Source organism: Peromyscus californicus, unplaced genomic scaffold (genome assembly GCF_007827085.1).
Source record: "Peromyscus californicus insignis strain IS unplaced genomic scaffold, ASM782708v3 Scaffold_11__1_contigs__length_118956290, whole genome shotgun sequence".
Lineage (NCBI taxonomy): Eukaryota > Metazoa > Chordata > Mammalia > Rodentia > Cricetidae > Peromyscus > Peromyscus californicus.
Genome location: NW_026294402.1, coordinates 36,730,912 through 36,750,514, shown reverse-complemented (window position 1 = coordinate 36,750,514; position 19,603 = coordinate 36,730,912). Strand labels below are relative to the sequence as shown.

Here is a 19,603-nt window from a genome sequence, read left to right as displayed (position 1 = left end):
CCCTGGACTTTCAGACCCCTGCATTCCTCATTTTCTACCTTTGGTTGTTGGTGTTATCATGCCACATGGCTACTCTCTCTAGTCTAAGATTAGGTTCCCTTGAGGATGTGGTCCTCCATAACTCTTAGCCAGTCCTGAATCAGTTCTTCCCCATGGTGCCCCATTTCTCCATGCCTCCAAGCCCCTGCCTTGCCTTGCCCTCACCAGCATGTTTAATCTCCATTGTGCCCCCCGTCCTCCCCCCCCACAGCCACCCATAGACTGCCACCATCTCAAACTCAGTATGCCCTAGGTCTTCCTTTCTGCCCAGCCATCTATGACCAGTGTGACATCATCATCTTTCCTGCCCAGCCATCCATGACCAGTGTGCCATCATCATCTTTCCTGCCCAGCCATCCATGGCCAATGTGGCATCATCATCAATCATCTATCCCGATACCAAGGATCTTAGGACCCCTGCCCTCTGCACCTGACACACATCCAGGCATCGTGCTGACCTTCCTATGACTCTACATTCTTCCATCACTCTCCAGTCTAGCCTGAGCTACATGTGCTCAGGATCCTGTTACATATCAAGAGAGAACCTGTCCCTGCCCTGAGTGTTCCTTGTCAGCACATTTATTCTTTGCTCAGTCTTATGTCTCCAAAACCCGAGATGCTCCTCCATGACGTCTCATCTGACATACAATAGCCTTATCCCAGCATCCAGACCCACATTTAGCCTCATTCATCTCTCTAGCTCTCTTCTTACCCCTTCCAGCACAACCCATGTGCCAAGTACACTGGAGACGCCCAATGGTCCACACCCCTTCTCGGGTGGAATTGTGTCTGAACATGCCTTTCCCCAGCCCATAATGGCTCAATCTCCACATTTTTGTCTACCAGTGTTTCCACATCTGTTTGTCAAGAGCCCAGTGTGGGTCTCCCTTCTCTGTGTCACTTTCTCTAGACATCTCACCAGAGTGGCCTGCCTTGCATACAGTTGTTTGTTTATGTACATGGTCTTTTTAAACTTTTAAACGTAGTCTCACTATGTAGACAGGTGGACCTTGGCCTCACAGAGATCTGCCTGGCTCTGCCTCCTGAGTGCTAGAGGCATATGCAGGATGCTTGGTTTTTCTTTTAGAAAAATACATACTTTGTTATTACTTTATTTTACTGAGTTTTAGGTACTTGGGGGTGTTTGTTATACTTATTAATGTAGATTGGTTGTCTATACTAATGTGTTAGACTCTTTTATATCCATGCATGCATACATCATGTTTGATCAAGTCCACTCCCTTCCACCTCCCCTGTGCTCCTTTTTCCTGGCTGCCCTGGTCGAATTTTAGATTTCTTTTTATTTATTGTTTTCCAACTTTGACAAAACAACAGCAACAAAACATGTGATCCATTTTTTTCTGAATTGGAGTTATTTCTTAACATGATAACCTCAAGTTCCAGTTTTTTTTCCACAAATGACATGAATTCATTCTGCTTTATGGCTAAATAATGCTCCTATGTGTGCATCTTTTTTTAAACCCATTTGCCATGTCTATATTCTTACTTAGCCTACTAAGAAGTATTTTTGTATTCCTCAGCCATAGGTCTGTGAAGAAAAGACAAAATGAGGGGGGGGGGAGGCCAGACGATGACTTCCAGTAGTGTAAAGGGGTTTCACCTTGGCCTTCTGTGCAGTGGGACTCATGTGCATTCCTGATAAGAGAATACCCTTGAAGGAACACCTTGGGGAGTGGGGAGAGGAGGGCAACTAACCACCACCTGGAAGGCAGCCTGTTACCAAGCTACATCTCTCCTCCTGTGCCGTCGAGTCCCTGACCTCCTGTGCCCAGCCCCGCCCCCCCCCCCCCCCCATCCCACATGGCTGCAACGCCAGGCCTAAGATGAGAATGACAGCTGCCCAGTTTTGCTGCAGGAAAACCCGTACTTAATGCTGAAGGGGAACCACCAGGAGATGGAAGGCAATGACCGCTACGAGGGCTTCTGTGTGGACATGCTCAAGGAGTTGGCTGAGATCCTCCGCTTCAACTACAAGATCCGCCTCGTCGGGGATGGTGTCTACGGCGTGCCTGAGGCCAACGGCACCTGGACGGGCATGGTTGGGGAGCTGATTGCTCGGGTAAGGAGTCCAGCGTTCTGTACTTGTGCAGGGGTGGGAGGGTGATGGAGGCATGGTATGTTTTCCCTGCCTCACTTACTTGCTCCATCACTCTAGGCTTGTCTATCAATTCCAGGATGCTTTGGTGAGCTGGCATGGAGCCAGGCACACTGGTGCTGTGCTTTTGATGACCATGGCTGGTGTGACTCCTGCTCCAGGCTTCTCCCGGCCAGCAGTGGAGCAAGTTAGAGTTGGACTTTGGGTTCTATTTTTAGATAATTCCTGTGCTTTATTTGTTGTTCTGAGGGCTTGGTTGTTCATTGTCAAAGCTTGGACAGGCCCTGGGAGAGCAGAGGACCCCTATACCGGCTGATTTTGATATGTGGGAGATGTGGTAATACCTGGAACTAAGGCTGAAGTGTCAGAGGTGTAGGTCACAGTGCTGGTTAATTTGTTATTTCTTGTGTTATTTCCCCATCGTTAATGTCCGTTTACAGACCCAGAGCCAGGGTGTACCTGCATGTATTGTTGGCTTTCAGGGTAAATGGGTGAGTTGATTGGAATTCAGGTGAGCATCATAGAATGCCAGTCTTATGTCAGGTTAAAGCAAGGGCATGGGAAGTTCTTCTAGGGAAAAAAAAAATCTTCTTTTCCTTGTATACACTATCAACAACTGTAAAAATGAACGAAATCGATGCTAATTCACTGTCCGTGTCTCTACAGTTGAATTTTAATGGCTAGGACAGGTGGAGAGGATGGAACACAGAGAGCATAGGTTTGGTCCTTACGTGAACTTGAACTCTCATTTCCTCTCGGTGCCTTCCTCCCATGACTTCCCAGCATGCACTCGTGGTCCAGGGGCTCTCCGTGCAGCATCTCCGATCTCCTGGGGATATTTCCACTACTTGCTGTCCCCACTTCATATATGAGCAGTCTGAAGCTTTGAGAGCTTAGTGGTTTTGTCAAAAGTCACACTGTATTAGTTAGTGCTGGGGTTCGAGCCCAGACCCCTTTCTTCATTGACTGATAATCATGTGCTACCCAGAAGTATTGCCATCTGTGATGATGGCCCAGTAAGGTTATATTGCCTGGTGATATCGTAGCTGTCTTACTTTGCACACTACATATGATGGTGGTCTCATAAGATTATATTGACTCGTGACGTCATAGGTCTCTGTGTACTCTGTGATGTTTATACCGTGACAAAAATCACCTAGCAACTTATTTTTCAGAACAGCCATCTCCAAGATAAGTCCCATATGACTATAATAAGACTTTAATCCTTTCTATGTGCCAAACTTAAGATATAAGATAACATTTTTCTAATCCCTGTCTTTGAGACTATAAATACTACTTAGATTGTTGAAGCAGTATTTCCTGTCAATGACTACAAAGAGTTCTGTGTAAGTGAGAGCTGCGGAAGAGGTATTTAAAGAGCTAATGAGGGAGATTGCTGAGGGTCAGGCCAGGAAGCATAGACAGTGTCTTCAATGCCCCAGCAGGGTAAACCTCAAGCAGGGAATTGTGAGCCACCCAGAGGTCCCAGGGTTCAGAGTGAGCCTGTTCAAAAGTAAGGGCTTGCTCCCAGCTTAAGGCTGGGGATGGAAGGCCAGTGGGTCACCAGTAGCTTCAGCAAGGTCCCAGGATGTGGTGGTGTGAATGACAATGGCCCGCATTGGCTCATGTGTTTGAATACTCGGTTCCCAGTCGGTGGACCTGTTTGGAGAGGATTAGAAGGTGTGGCTTTGTTGGATGAGATGTGTCACTGGGCTGGGGTTTAAGGTTTCAAAAGCCCACACCATTCCCAGTCAGCTGTCTCTCTGTCTCATGTTTGTGGATCAGAAATGAGCTCTCAGCTGTTGCCTCAGCACCATGCCTGCCTGCCAGCTGCCGTGCTCCCTGCCATGATGGTGACGGAGTTTAACCCTCTGGAGCCACTAACCCCTATTGAACACTTCCTTCTATAAGTTGCCTTGGTCATGGTGTCTCCTCACAGAAATAGAAAAGTAACGAAGACACCAGGACCTTAGAGATATGGACCCACCCTGTGCAGGTGCAGAAAGGCAATGGGTGCTTTGCTCAACAGTCCCAGACCCTCTCTGGAACACTCATCTTGGGGCTTCCCCATCAAGGCTCAACTTGGCCATTGGCCCACAGCAGTCTGAAATGTCAAGCCTTTCCTTTGCCTTTCATCAATGTCCTTGGTCACCTTGAGCCCAGCTCTCTGGCTTCCACAGGCTGCCTTGTGTCTGGCAGGAAGACTTTGGGGATGGAGGAGTCGCTTTACAGCCTTCTCCTTATTAGCCCCCTAATGAGCTGTGACATGGGCTGGCAGAGTGGGAGAAGATCCTGGCACTCAAGGACATGCATCTCCATACTGAGTAACTCAGGCAGTCAGGCAGGGATCTCCAAATTCACCCCAGCTTCTTTTCCAACAAAAACAGGGCTGTGTTGATCTCATCAAAACTTGGGGACATCGCACTATGTAAGTAGTCCATTAACTCAATGGCCATTTATGTAATGCTTCTAGACACTGGAAGTACAGGAGACAGCATAAGCATGGACACTGGCTGCATAACTCCTATAACCAGGGAGTGAGGCAGAAAGTCATGACTGCATATGATTGCATACGATTGTGAACTACAATAAGCTCCAGGGAGGCAGAGTATGGAATTATGGGAGAGCATCTAAAGAGAATGGGTCTGGTCTAGAGAGGTGGGGACCCTGATGAGTGCTAGCTTCCCTGGGGAGATGTCTGGACTACCCTCTGGAGAATGAGTAGTAACTTCTGGCTAAGAAAGAAAGAGCTTTTCATGTGAAAAGGTGTCTGGATGCCACTGGGGCTGACCCTGGGTGATGCCAGACCTCACTTTTCCCAGGTTCTACCAAAATGTTCCCCAAGATACAGGAGATCTAGGCCCAGGTCCATCCTCCAAGAGCTTTCCCCCAAGCAGTATCAAAACAGAGGCCAGTACAACAGTGCCCCTCATGATACTGTTGGGGCCTCTGCAAGTCTACACTGGAGGAGACCTTAGAGGTAATCAGATCAGATCTGTCCCTTCACAGATGAGGAAGTGTAGACTCAGAGAAATCAAATCAAGCAGTATAGGTAGTAAGTTCACAGCCTGGGCTATCCAATTCCAGTGCTCATGATCTGGGAGAGCACAGATCTCGGTGTCATCTGGGTGTTAACAATGCTTTCAGCATCCACTCGCCAGCGGTGTGTGCTGTAGTGAGTTATTCTTTCTCTTCCACTTGTTGCTTCACTGTACCAGGGCTCCTCTGGAAGGAACTTTTTCTGAAAAGTTATAAACACACACACACACACACACACACACACACTCACACACACTCACACTCATTGGACACACAGGAAGTATTTGCATTGTCTTGTGCCAGCTGCTCTGAAAAACTGAGGCTAAAGCCAAGGCCAGAGCTTATTTATGCTGATTTCAAAGAGTGTAAGTCCAGGGCAGCGTGAGGAAGGGGTAAGGATTGCCCAGTAGGGAAGAAACAACACATGTCAGAGAGTGTTAGAGCGACACTCATCCACGGCTCTGTACCACAGTGGATGCTTCAGATGAAATCGCTGCTCAGCAAACAGTACACAGCCGGGAGAGGGACCAGTGCATTGTCCATCCCAGCTCTTAATGCCTGGAACTCACATCACAAGACGTTACCTCTTCCGCCCTTTGGTCTGTGCACCAGTACCCAAGGTGCCATTAATGGAGTTGGGTCCCCAGGCACCAGTGGCAGAGTGGGAGGGTAGGACACATCTAGGGGGCTGATCTGGTGAGTGGTGTGAGCCTGAATTGTGAGTCCTCACCGCCTTTAAGCCTGCCTGAAACTGATGAACCCTGAAGGTTTAGACATAAAGCGGTCCAGCATGTCCACATATCTCAGCAGCCTTAGGAAGTCTCAGAACTAGAACTCCAGGCACATAGTATGAAGAGTGAGGGTCAGCAAGAACAGACACTGTGCAGTTGAGAAAACCACAGTGACATGGTCCCAACCACCAAGTCAGTGGTAGAGCCCCGCTGAGCTCCCTTGGGGGAAAGGAATGGTCTTTTTGTGAGTGACTGTAAGGCAACTACTATAGAGTCACCATTTAAGAGGGACATCAGGAATGGTGACAGGGATTCCTCAGGACCAAACAATCTCAAGAATAAGCAGAAGCTGGTTTAGCCTGGGATGGTGTTCTGGAGCCATTTTGGCATACCAGGTTAAAGGGATGAGGTGTTGGGTGTCTATGGACAGGGCTGTCTTCCACATAGCCCTGGACAAAAAGCTAGGTCAATGCAGCTGCAACTTCAGCAACACGGGAATGGTGGGGCATCAAAAGGAAATCACAAGGGGCTTGGGACTCACTACAGAACCTCGGGGCTTATGTAGTAAAGAATATAGCAGCTACCCGCACAGCTGAATGAGATGGAGAGGCGGGGTTATCTTTGGTGATGGCCTTAGAGTTCTGGCCTGTTATGACCTCCTTGCATAAGGCATTGCCAGGCACATGGAGCATTGGTTGTAGGAGGGCATTTATACACACTTCCTGTATATGTGTGAAAATCACCCCGGCATGGCTTTCATGTAGATGCCACTAGCGTTGGGAGTATGTTGTGAACGAAAGCACAGAGATTCACTGAAGCAGGGCGGGAAGGCCAGCACCCAACCAGGACTGCGTCTGAGCATGGGCGGTGAGGGTGGCTGTTTGGAGAACTTTGAGTTTGGATTCATTTTGCCCTAGTCAGCCATCCTCCGGCCCTGCTTGGGGAAAGGTAGGCACATTCATCAGAGGGAGCACCCCCATCTAGCTTCATGGTTCAGAACAAAGTGCCCCATTGGCATGCGGCCCCATGTTGGCAGAATGGCACACTTAGGTTCAAAGAGAAAAGAGCTTTTGCAAGGCTTAGATTCAAGGCTCATAAGCCTGGGACATCAAATAGCTCTTACCAATGACATTTTGACGAATTAAGTGTAAATGAAGCTGAAATGCCTCGTTCCATCTCCCTTCCTGAGAAGGGACTTTGCAGGAGACCCAGAGAGGTGGCTGTCCGTGGCCTCAATCCACTGGGAAGATTGGCCAGAGACATTTTGCTGAACTGAAAGAAAATTCAAATAGTCCCCTGAGATCACTTTCCACCTTGAAGCCAGAGACTATTTTAACTGCAAATAGGCCACAGAATTGTACTCAGCATTCTTTAACAGAAAGAAATTGATCCAGGCCCCCCAGATGAGTGTGCCACTCACTTTTTACCCCCTTTGGCAGCCATGATGTGTGTGGGGGGGTGCGGGGGGGACATTTTGCTTTGCTCTCCCTGTGAAGGTTTGCTTTCCACATTGACTTGAATCGGGTAGAGGTGGCCTTGAATTATAACTCCACACTTCACTCATTCATCAAAATGCCTACTTTCTGTCAAGAACTGCTTAAATATGAGGAATTACCTGTAAAGGGTTTGGAATCTATTCAAAGAGGTAGACGAGAAAACTAAGAATTGCTGCATAGTATGACATATGATATATTGATAATAGCTGTAAGAAGGGTGTCATAAGGATAACGATGGCTGACACATGACATGTTTCCGGTGGAGTTGGGGAATGAAACTCATGCTTGTCAAGCACACTACCACTGATGACACCCTCAGTTCACTAACTTGAACTTTATCTTTTTGGGTGTGTGGTGGTGGTGGTGGTCGTGGTGTATGTGTGTGTGTGTGTGTGTGTGTGTGTGTGTATGTGTGTGTGTGTGTGTGTGTATGCCAACAACTGTGTGAGTATTGATATGGGAGATAAGACGACAATTTCAATTGTCCGTCTTTACCTAACACTCTGAGACAGATTCTCCCTTGTTCACTGCTGCATGCCCAAAGCTTGTTTGTCTGTGTGATTTCAGATAATCTCCTGTCTCCACTCCCCAGGCCCCTGTAGTGGCGCACTAGGATTATAGACACACTTGCTGCTGTGTCTGGCTTTTTACTTGGCTGGGTTAACCAAATCCTCACAATCACCAAATGTCCAGATGAGAAAACTATGTCACAAAAGAGTTGAAGACCTTAAGCTCACATGGGTGGTGATAGGTCTGGCAGAGTATGAACAAGGTGTGGTGGTGAGTTAGAGGAGAGCACACAAAGACAGTGACAGCTGAGCAGAGTAGAAGAGTCTACACTCATCTCAAGTTTCACTTGCTGTGGTTTCAGATACCCATTGTAAACCAATGGGTCTGAAAATACAGAATTCTAGAAATAAATTGTTCACAAATTTTAACCTGTGTGCCATTATGGATAGCATGATGAAATCTCACCTAGTGTGTCCTAGTTGATGAGGACATCTTTTTGAGAGTGTATCCACACTGTATATGCTACCTACCCTTTAGTCATTAACAATCATCTAGGTTATAAAACTATCAAATATGCCAATACTGGCATTCCTGCTGCCTTTATCTCCTTATTTTACTTAATAGTGTCCCCAAAGCACAACTGTAGTGATACTGGCAATTCAGATGTGTCAAAGATAAGCCTTTTCATAAAATACTCCCTGTAGGTGAGTGGGTAAAACTCTCAACTTAATAAGGAAAAAATATTGCATTCTGTGGCTGCTAAGATCTATGGTAAGAATGAATCCCTTGTCTGTGTGACTGTGAAGGAGGAAAAAAAAATGAAAGCTAGTTTTGTTCTTATACCTCAGGCTGCAAAAGTTACAGTCCTAGGATGTGATGGATGCTTAGTGAAGGTGATCAAACATTGTGGGACTCAGGATTCTGCACTGTTTCGGGAATCTGATGGATGTCTGGGAATGTACTTCTTTCAGCTAAGAGGTGGACAGTGAAGGAATCAAGAAGGATCCTCTTGGTAGAAAGGACGTTCTAGCTGTAGTGGATGCTGAGATTCATTTAGTACCACGCCCTTGGCTCTGGGCAGCCATACTCAGGCATAAGAAGAGACAGAGAGGAACAGGTTATAGTCAGGGGCCAGTTGTGATAGGATTCTTGTGTTTGGGTGTGTAAACTACGTTCAGACAGCTGGTAGAAGCTACTGACTAAATTCATTGTCTTAGTTATGGTTTCTGTTGCTGAGACAAAAAAAAAAAACAAGACCAAAAGGCAAGTTGGGGAGGAAAGGATTTATTAGGCTTACACTTCAGCATTGCTGTTCATCACTGAAGGAAGTCAGGACAGGAACTCAAACAGGGCAGGATTTGCTCCGGAGGCAGGAGATGATGCAGAGGCCATGGAGAGGAACTGCTTACTGGCTTGCTTCCCCTGGCTTGCTCAGCCCATCTTCTGATAGAACTCAGGACCACTAGCCCAGGGATGGCACCACCTACCATGGGCTGGGCCCTCCCCCATTGATCACTAAATGAGAAAATGATTTACAGATGGATGACAAAGAGGAATTTCCTCAGCTGAGGCTCCTTCCTCTGATGACTTTTGTTTGTGTCAAGTTGACACAAAAAGTCACCCAGTACAGGCATTGAAGAAGGACATCTTGACTTTAGTCCAGAAGTTACTCGGCAGGGGTGAGGCTGGATACCATGTACACATCCTTTCGTTAGACAGGTCCCCAGTGATTCAGGAAGATGACATGAACCTGAACTGAGCAATGCTGAGGATGACCAAGAGTCCTGGAGAGAGCAGAGGGATTTCAACCTTTAGATCTAAAACCAGTAGACAGGGGGAAGCTTCTTCCATTTCTGTCCATTTGTAAGCATGAGTTAAGGTTGTCTTGCCTCTCAAGGGAAGAGAAATGAGCAGGCTGGCCCAGAAAGCACTTTCTGGAATGCTTTCTTATTGTGTTTGCCAAGTGTGGCCCGGCTTGCAAACCACGAAGACCTGGGGAGAGAGGCAGTCCGTTTTGCTTGATTCATTATCCACAGACAGCTGGACCAGGGAATTAAAGGGCCAGGGGCACGAACCACCTCTTGGGCCACAAATACCTTCCATTTCCCTCCCCCCCAGGCCCCCCTGCATGGCACCATCTCGTTTGAATCCTCTCGAGGCTGTTTTAGGGGACTTAAGTCCTTCCAGGTGTACTTGATTAAAAGCCAATAAAAGCCATTCATGTGTGCTTCACCTCCCGCTTTCTTCTGGATGCCAGCATGCACAGGGCTCTCTCAACTTTCCCACCACCAGGAGTGGGGGCTTCATTCTGCAAAAGACCATAGCAGGGCCTCCAGAGCCCCTGGTTTGGGTGGAAGTTCATTCATGAGCTTTCAGAATCTCCCTCTACTCTGGCTTCCCTTGACATAGTCACAGAACAGAGTGGGGGCACCTCTGCCCCAGACATTTGGTCGCATCTCTTCCTAACCCAAATCTGAATGATGAAAAGGGAAAGGAGGAAGGGAGAGGGGCTGGCATTTCTTGACAAGGCCAAATGCCAGGTAAGAACTCTAGGCTCTGCGTTCCGTTGATCTCCATACGTGGAACATGGCACACAGTCAAACTACCACTAAGTTGGCAAGACAAGGTGCCAGGTGTCATAGGACAAGCCCTTCTTCAGCGTTCTAGGGAGAACTTTCATTGGCAGGTTTATAGCAACCAGGCCAAGTGGAAGACGAGAGAGCATTCCGGTGATCAGTAAAAAGATTAACTTGACAGCTAGCATGCATCTGTCACTGTGGTAGGTTCTTGGGGAAGAGGTGGGGGGTCCTGTCTCTGGAAGCTTGTAGGTAGGGCAGAACGGAGGTAGGAGAAATAGCCAACACACAAACAAAATACATACAGGTGTGAGTACTTGCCAGAAAAGCCCAAACTGGACAGGACTGAGGAAGCAATTGTTAGGCCACCTGAGAATACACACAGCTTGAACCTTCATCTCCCAGATAATGGGCAGGACCTGGCCCTTTCTTGGGACTATGGAGATCGAGGCCCAGAGACAACAGCTGCAGGTCTGTGGGAAGACCTCCCAGTCTGGCCTGTGGGCCATTAGATCTCCTGTGGTGCTCATTTCCCACTGAAGGTGTTGATAGGAGAAATCTGAAGGGGCTTGCACTTTGCTTAGGTTCGGAGCTATCTCAGCAGTTTCTGACCGGGAACGTCTCCAAACCCCAGGGGGGCCTGGAGGCAGCCTGGGAAATGTATCAGAAGAGTCACTTCACCAGGATTACTGCTGCCTTCTCCACTGAGTGCCAGCTCTTAAGGGGAGAGAGGAGTCTGTAGAAGAAATGAGAATGTGTTAATTAAGGCCCCCAAAGCCTTCTAAGGGGTAGCTTGCTGCTAAACAGAGGAGATGGGCAACAGTGGATCGATCTTGGGGCAGGAGCAAGAAAGGGAGCTGAGACAGTAGTGTCATGATCTCCTCTAAGGATACCCTGGTCCCAGTCCTCTACCCACACGGCAGAGGTGAGTGTGTCATCTGAATACAGAATCCCCTGTGCACTAGGTCTGGCCTGATGTCATGTTTTTGAGACAGCTCTGTTCAGCAAACAGGGGCTTAGACTCTGCCTTGGTCCCCAAAGGACATTCTCTTTCACCAACCAGTTTTAGGAATTCTGCTTCTGGTTGCATCCTCAGCCTGTCTAGGAGGTTACTAACCATGATCCTTGTAATCTTCGTCCCAAGAGTCGAATGTGATTCCTGAAGCTAGGTCCTTACAGGGCCTACTTATGTACTTCCATCCTTGGTCAATCAATACTACTTGCCTCTAGATATACTGACTCAAACTTGGTTGTGGCTTCAAGCTGAATTTCACAGAGTTCACATTCTGTATACACAGAACCTTGAAGTACAGTGATGCTGCTTATATGTTGTCCAGGGAGTGAATATGGTCCCCAACCCAGCCAATGCTCTAGGCTCACCCATCACGCCCTCTGGTGTGGAGTTTTATCCATCTGTAGAATATCCTCTTCCTTTGAAAGGGCCTGAAGCTTGTGAAGCCTGATGCCCAAAAGTCTCCCGGGAAAGTCCACTTTTAATATTCATACTATTACCCGTATTCCATGAGGAATTAGGCCCAATATATAAGATAAAGCCATAGCATGAGATATATGCAAAGTGGGATCATGTGCCAAATTTATGGGAGTGGAGAAGAAAGCAAGTCATTAAGCTGGAGGGAGCCAGGCAAAGCTTTAGAGCAGAGCTAATGAAAATCATAGCTGTTGTTTATTGAACACCTAGTACCTGCAGGCATTTTTTATGAATCATTTCCTCTCGACACAATGATCTTGCAATATAAATATTATTATTCATGTTTTATAACGAAGAAGCTGAGGTTAGTTTCAGCTTACCCGAGAGTCTACCTCCAAGTTACACAGCTAATGGAGTGATTGATCTTGAATTCAAAGCCGAGTCTCACTGACGCCAAAGTCCACAGTCATCCTCACACAGGAGGATGCTTCCAAGGAAGGTTGTTGTCCGCTTGGGCCTTGGAGGACAATTAGGACTTGCCAAGCAACAAGAGGATGAGTCGCAGGCAGAGGACATTGGGCAGGGTCTGAAATAAAGAGCATATTTAAAGGCCATAAAGCGTGCAGTGTGTCCCCATCATGGGTTGAAGGGACATCAACAGATGGGGTGGTACTGAAGAGGAAGCCAGAGAAGGTTCCTGTAGATCACCGCAAGAAACTAGGACTGTGTCCTGAAGGTAGTGGAGAGCCACTGGAACTTGTTCATCTAGGACTGACAGGACTTGGTATAGAAATCAACCCGAGAGCAGAGGTCCTCAAACTGTGGCCCTCGCGCTAGAAGCGGCAATACCACCTTGCCCTTGCTGGACATGCAAATTCTCATGCCCTATCCAGAATGAGAGACTTGGAGGAAGGGCTCCAGCCTGTGAGTTAACAGCCTCCTCCCGCGGCGACCCACATGATTGTAATGCATGCTCTGGCTGGAGAATGGCTGGTCCTCCATCCAGCTAAACCCAACCCATTCGTCTAATTGACTGTCCTGGGCACCAAGAGTTCTCAAGCTCAGCTGGACCATGGCGGTAATGTTTTCCAGAGCTGAACTGTGCTCATTTTGGTGTCTTTTGTTTTGATTTTGTTTTTTTTTTTTTTTTTTTTTTTTTTGTTTTTCAAGACAGGGGCTCTATGTGTAGCCCTGGCTGTCCTGGAACTAGCTCTGTAGACCAGGTTGGCCTCAAACTCACGGAGACCCACCTGCCTCTGGCTCCCAAGTGCTGGATTAAAGATGTGCACCACCACCACCGCCCAGCTCTGCACTGGGTTATAGAATGTGTTGAGAACAGGGAAGACGGGTGGGGTGAAGCAGAGAGTGTGCAGGCTTACTCCTGGTCTCTGTTTTGGATGGCAGACGGGTGGAAAATTCCATCAAGGTAGGCGGTAAAGTGATGCTGTCATTCAACGATGAAGAGTAGATGGTTTGAGTACAGCAAGCCAGCCAGGTGGGCCAGGAAGGCAGTGAGCAAAGCACTGGGTCCCTGTTCTGTTCTGAAGCTGTCGTCAAGAGGTGGCGGTGGTGTGGTGGGAAGACTGTGTTCACAGTCCTTCGGGCCACCCCCTCCCTGCTGGCCCCCAGTGGACCTGGATAAGTCCCTGCATTCGTTACTTTCCTTGGTGCTGTGACAGAATGCCTTGGAGAAGGATTTATTGTAGCTTATTGTGATGGGGAAGGGATGCCGGACTGGCTCCATAGCGGCAGGAGAATGTGGGGGAGCCTCTTGCTCACACCCTGGCAGTTCAGGAAGCTGAGAACTTGGGCCAGGACTCGAGGCAGATACAAAATCTTCCAGGCCAGTTCCCCTGTGGCCCAGTTCTGACAGCTGTCAGAGCTGCTGGAATATACCAGGTTTCCCTTGCCCAGCGGGAGGGACCTCAGCCATTAAATCTGCTATGGTGGCTCCCTGCTCTGTCCAGAAGGCAGCTCCTGCTCATCCCTCACTTCCCTGTGAATCCCAAATGTGCCCCTTCCCCTGTCCTTGCCAGGGCTGCTGGTTCTCTGCTTGCTTTTTGCTATGGCTTCGTTTCCTTGGCTCACAGGCTCTGGGCAGAATCATGATGTGCTCCAGGAGCCTGATTCACAGACTATTTTTCTTGCTGTTCTGTGCTTGTCAGGAGCACCTGATGTCACACACACACACACACACACACACACACACACACACACACCAACATACAATCAAACTTGGATTGGTGGTACCGGTGGTGGTATCACCTATAGAAGCAGTCCCACAGGACTAGGGATCTTTCCCTTGTCTTTCAGAGCCCTCACATAGGTCCCCAGCTTCATGACAAGCCTCTGCCTACACCTATATATGCATTTGCTATCCAGGCAGGAGGGAACAAAAAAGGCTGAGTCCCTTGAGAGAGCAGCATGTGGTTGGGTCAATGAAATTGAGCTGCTAGGGAAAGCAAGCTCTATTGGCTTTTGCTAGGCAAGTTCCTACTCAAATCCAGGAGACATACTGAGCAACCTGCTGTGTCCCAGATGGCGGTGGATTTGGCTGCTAGAGAGGGCACAGGTGGGAGAGCAAGACCAAGGGTCAGCGGGAACAGTAGGCATGCAGGCACCCCAGGTCAGTCTGGCCAAAGATAAAAAAGGGAGTCGGAAGGGTAGGAGGCAATAAAGAAGCAAGCCTTGGCCTTGGCAAACCCCACAGGTATGGCCCAAAGCAGAGGCCACACTCCCTGGCACTCACAGGAATGGACAGAGGAAAGAAGCGGGATTCCGGAATTGAAAGCTGCGTCTGAATAAGAGCACGGGAGGTTACTGAGCACTTACCTGTGCTGGGCCTTGTCTATTCCTTCATTTGATCCTCCCAGCAAACCCAGAAAGTGGGAAAGTGTCACCATTCACTATTACTCCTGGGGAAACACCTCGATGAGGCTAAGTGACCAACCTCAGGGACCCTGCCAGCTCTCGGGCCTGTTGTCAGGTAGGACTGGGGACTGGTTCACACATGGTGCTGGGAGCATCACTTGTCTCCTCTGGTTCTGAGAAGACTCCATTAGGGTTGGGACATTGAGTTCTGGGGGTGTGGTGACTGCAGGTCCTGGGGAAGAGACCAGGCTCTCTTGGGCTTTGCTGGATGCTCACAGGCAGAGCTGGCTCCTTAGGGCTTTGCACAGACTGTTCAGCTGTTTAGACCAGATGCAGGATCTGGACTGTCTCCAGTTAAGATTCCACTTGTTCACTTTGCCCCTCCTTGGTTTAGACGTCACCAGATGTTGAGCAGAAACACACCACACCTGCATTTACCTCTCCCTACCCATGTGAGGTCAACAGGGGAGGGCGTGGTACAATTAGTGACACCCCCACAGTCCTCTTTCATTTCATTAGCTTTTCTCTTAGAGAGCCAGCGGTGTTCCATGTCACATGTGTCTCTGTTTTACTTGGGCAAACCTGTTCATTTTAAAGAGAAAATCAATGGGGCCGCAGAGCTGGCTCAGCAGTTGACAGTGACCACTGCCCCAATCCTGAAGAGCAGAATTCAGATCTCAGCACTTAAGAGACAAACTGGTGTCCCATAAATACCTCCAAGTGTGGCCTCCTCAAGTGTGGCAGAGATAGTAGAAAAATGAGCATGTTCCCCATGAATAAGTACTGAGTAGTGACGAACAGCAGCTTGTTGGGTTCCCAAGCTCAGAGAGAGACAGACTCCATCTCAAAGGACTCGGGGCGGGGTGGGGGGGATGGGAGAGGACACGTGGTGTTCTTTTCTGGCTGCCCATGTGCCCGGGTGTGTGCACTTGCACACACACGTATGTATACACACAGAGACAGTCACACGAAAATAAATACATATTTATAGTTTCATTGATGTAGATTTTCAGAAAGGTGGACATGCTACGAATGAGCTTGAGGAATTATGACAAGGGGACATGCCTAAGTTGTCACCGTTGTTATCAACACCTCAAAGGTCTCCTCCAGCTCCTTATCTTTCCTTCTGCTTTTTGCTCTCTCCATCCTCCCTCTCAAAGGCTGCCATTGTCCCAATGTCATAGAACATAGCTATGCTCAGGGAGCCTCTTTCTCCTTGACTCTAAATAAGTTACCAATGTAGTAGAGGCAAATAAATAAACAAACAAACAAATAAATAAATAAACAAATAAGTAAATAAATAAATAAATGTAAATAAGTGTAGATGTAGTCACAGGGCTCAAGTACAACCGGAGCATGACAGCTCTGGATCCGGTATTCTTTGTCACCAAGGTGAGGTGTCTCTCCGAAGGAGACCCACTTGCTCATCCAGAGAGGTAAGGATCTACACAGTGTCTCAGTGCTCTTCCCTCAAAGTCTATGGGGATGGGCCCTTGGGAGATGCCTGCTGTCTTCTACAGTGCCTCTGCTCATGCAAGGACCAATTCAAAATGGACACCGGGGGACACTCTCCGCTTGGAGAGCAGAGTGGCCATGCCAGTTGCTCCCTCCTGGTGGCTCAGGTGCCTGTCTCTGAGGCAGAGCCACTTGGCAAGCCATTGGAAGAAAAGAAGGGCCCTCAGGGGCCCCCACAGTTTTTGTGTGGCAGCGAGGTCTCTGGATGGTTTCTGTGGTGCTTACAGCAGTTGGTGATCTGTCATTTCACCTAATGAAAACAGTCCTATAATGCGCCTGTGAATCACAGCACTCCTAATTACAGGCCTGACAGTAGGAAGCCAAGTGAAGATGCTACCACAAGCTGTCGGGACCTGTCAGAGCCCCGGAGCCCCAGAGCCCCAGAAGCTGCCTGCAGGAGCTTGCCTGAGCATGCTTTACTGAGGCCCTGAATAGGCATGGATCCTGTGTAACAGGGTGACAGAAGAGAGCAGACACCGTTAGTTTAGGAAAGGCTCTGCTCAGTTAGGGCAGCAGTCCTGAGCACTGATGAGGGCAATGAGCCTTGCCTCATGTCAGTCCCCCCCTCCCCGCCCCTGCCTCCCAGACCTTAGCCAGCAGGGCTGGGACACCAGCAAAAGGGGAGTGCCCACCGGTGGGAATTTAGTGTCTCTGAGCACATAGCCTTGTTAGAGATGACATCGGCATGCGGACTGGACACAGTATCAGCACAGGGGCGCTGAGATGCCTTGGGCTGGCTCAGATGGTAGAGTGCTTGCCCAGCATGCAGGAGCCCTGAGTTCTTTCTCACACACCCACATAAATGGAGTGCAGTGCCACACATCTGTAATCCTGGTACTTGGGAGGTCGAGCAGGACAGTCAGAATTGGAAGTTATCCTTAGCTATGTACTGAGTTTGAGGGTAGGTTGGGTTACATAACACCCTGTCTGGAAGGAAGGAAGCAAGGAGACAGGAGAAAGAGAGAAGAAAGGAAAGAAGGAAAGAAGGAAAGAAAGAAGGAAGGAAAGAAGGAAAGGAAAGAAGGAAGGAAGGAAGGAAGAAAAGAAAGAAAGAAAGAAAGAAAGAAAGAAAGAAAGAAAGAAAGAAAGAAAGAAAGAAAGAAAGAAAGAAAGAAAGAAAAAGAAAGAAAGAAAGCGAGCAGAGAGGGAGGGAGGGAGGGAGGGCCGGAAGGAGGGAGGGGAGAAACACGTGTGTTATCCTGAAAACTCAAAGAGCCTTCTATTTGTATTCCCTGAGCTGTGTGAACTAGGGCCGTTCTTCAGAACACCAGGTGTGGTAACAGTGGCCATGGTGGCAATGTGAGGAAGTCACCACCACTGAGGCCCAAACTCCGGAGGCTGTTTCTTTTCCACACCACTATGACATAAACAATGTGTGGCATATATAGTACATATTGATTTTCCAATCATGAGATTTCTTTACACTCTTCAAAAATCTCCATTGAATTTTCTAATGCAGTCCCTTTAATAAATGAAATTAAAGCTAACGCCTTAAGCTACGATCAGGTCGCAGGAGCTCACTCTTCTGTGGTGTAGCCCATTCCGGGCACTGTCCTGGCTGCTTCCTGAGCACTCATTCATTCAAACTATACAGTGTATTTATGGACTATAGATTATCTTTGTTCCCGCTTTCCACATGGGGAAACTGAGGCACAGAGATCAAGTAACTGGCATATAATGACATGGCCAGTGTCTAGTCACACTAGCCGTAGAGGTCCTGTCCAGAGCCTCTGTGCTCAGTGAGAGCTGAGGTGAGAAACTCTCTGCTTGGGTGACCCCTCCATCAGGTGTCCACCCATTTGTTCCATGATCATATCCATTCGGCAAGTACTTCCTGAGGGCTGGCCATAGGCTAGGCACTTCTACAGACATGACCAAGACTGTAGATGATACCCAGGGGTCCCTTGCCTCCCGGAACTCTTGTCCTTCATGATCAGCAGGTAGCTTGATACACTAGCAAGATAAGTTTAGATCATGGTTCTCACATAAAGAATAAGAAACAGGATAATGAGTCAAGGAGGGCTGGGAGTGGCCTGTTAGATGGGCATCCAGAGAAGGCTGAAGACTGGAAAAGTGCTTGCCATACAATCATGAGGACCCGAGTGTGACCCCTAAGACGCACATAAAGTCAGGCATGGTAGGTAGGGTGCATCTGTAACCCCAGCACTCCTATGGTGAGATGGGAGGCAGAGACCTGAGAATCCTGGAAGCCGGAAGGCCAGCTAGTTCTGTGTACATAGCATTGAACAACAAAGACCATTCTAGTTAACTTCCTGTTGCTATGATAAACACCATGAGAAAAAAGCAACTTGAGGAGAGAAGGGTTGTTTTTTCCCCCCACTTACTATTCCCAGGTTATAATCCAGCATTGAGGGAAGTCAGAGCAGGAACTCAAACCTGGAACCTGGGGGCAGGAACTGAAGCAGAGGCCAAGAAGGAATGCTGTTCCCTGGCTCACTTCCTGAATGCTGCTTCCTGGCTTTTGCCCAGCTAACTTCCATGTACAGCCCAGACCCACCTGCCAAGGGATGATACCACCCACGGTGGACTGTGCCCTCTTATATCAACAATCAAGAAAATACCCCCACAGATATGCCATAGGCCAATCTGATGGAGGCAGTTCCTCAACTGTTGTTTCCTTTACCCAGGTTTGTCTAGGCTTATGTCAACTTGGCAAAAGCTAACCAGCATAGAGAGACAGACCCTGTCTCACAATTTGAAAGGCAAGGACTGGTCCCCAAGGTTGTCCTCTGACCTTCACACACTTGCCATGGCACTCATATGCCCGCATTCACACACCTAAATGCACCTACACACATGTACCTCATATGAGTGTGTGTGTGTGTGTGTGTGTGTAGAGGAAGCAGGCATCTAGTTTGAGGCTGAGTGCAGTGCTGTGCAATGGCAGAGCTTTGGTTCAGGCGTATCTGACCACAAAGGGCAGGAGGACAGTGAACAGAACTCTGCAGGGAGACATCAAAAGTTGGCACTGTCTCCTCAGTCCCCTGACCCAGCTCAGACCCCTGTGCCCCATGGCTTCACCCTCAAATGATGAGCTAGTCCCCTCTCCCCACAGCTCACAATCTTTCTTCCGATCTGTCCTCACAGGCCAGTAACAGAGCCTTGTGCCCAGCCAAGTAAATATTTCATGGGGATTTTAATTTAACTCTAAGGGAATCTATCCAACCCTGAGAATAGACTGTCACCTCGAGAAATAGCACCAGGGATGACTTAGACCTAGGGATGACATTGCCACTCCCCCATGAATGCTAATGTGCCTC

The 19,603-nt window shown here is 48.4% G+C and overlaps 1 protein-coding gene across 3 annotated transcripts in view; it reads left to right on the top strand.

Annotated features, from left to right (window-relative positions):
• Positions 1 to 19,603, top strand: part of Grik4 (glutamate ionotropic receptor kainate type subunit 4) — a 431,592-nt gene that overhangs the window by 357,951 nt on the left and 54,038 nt on the right. For all 3 annotated transcript variants that reach the window (XM_052757532.1, XM_052757513.1, XM_052757522.1), the window contains one exon: positions 1,916 to 2,119. In XM_052757532.1, the coding sequence (XP_052613492.1) occupies positions 1,916 to 2,119 (204 nt within the window). The remainder of the gene's footprint in view (positions 1 to 1,915; positions 2,120 to 19,603) is intronic.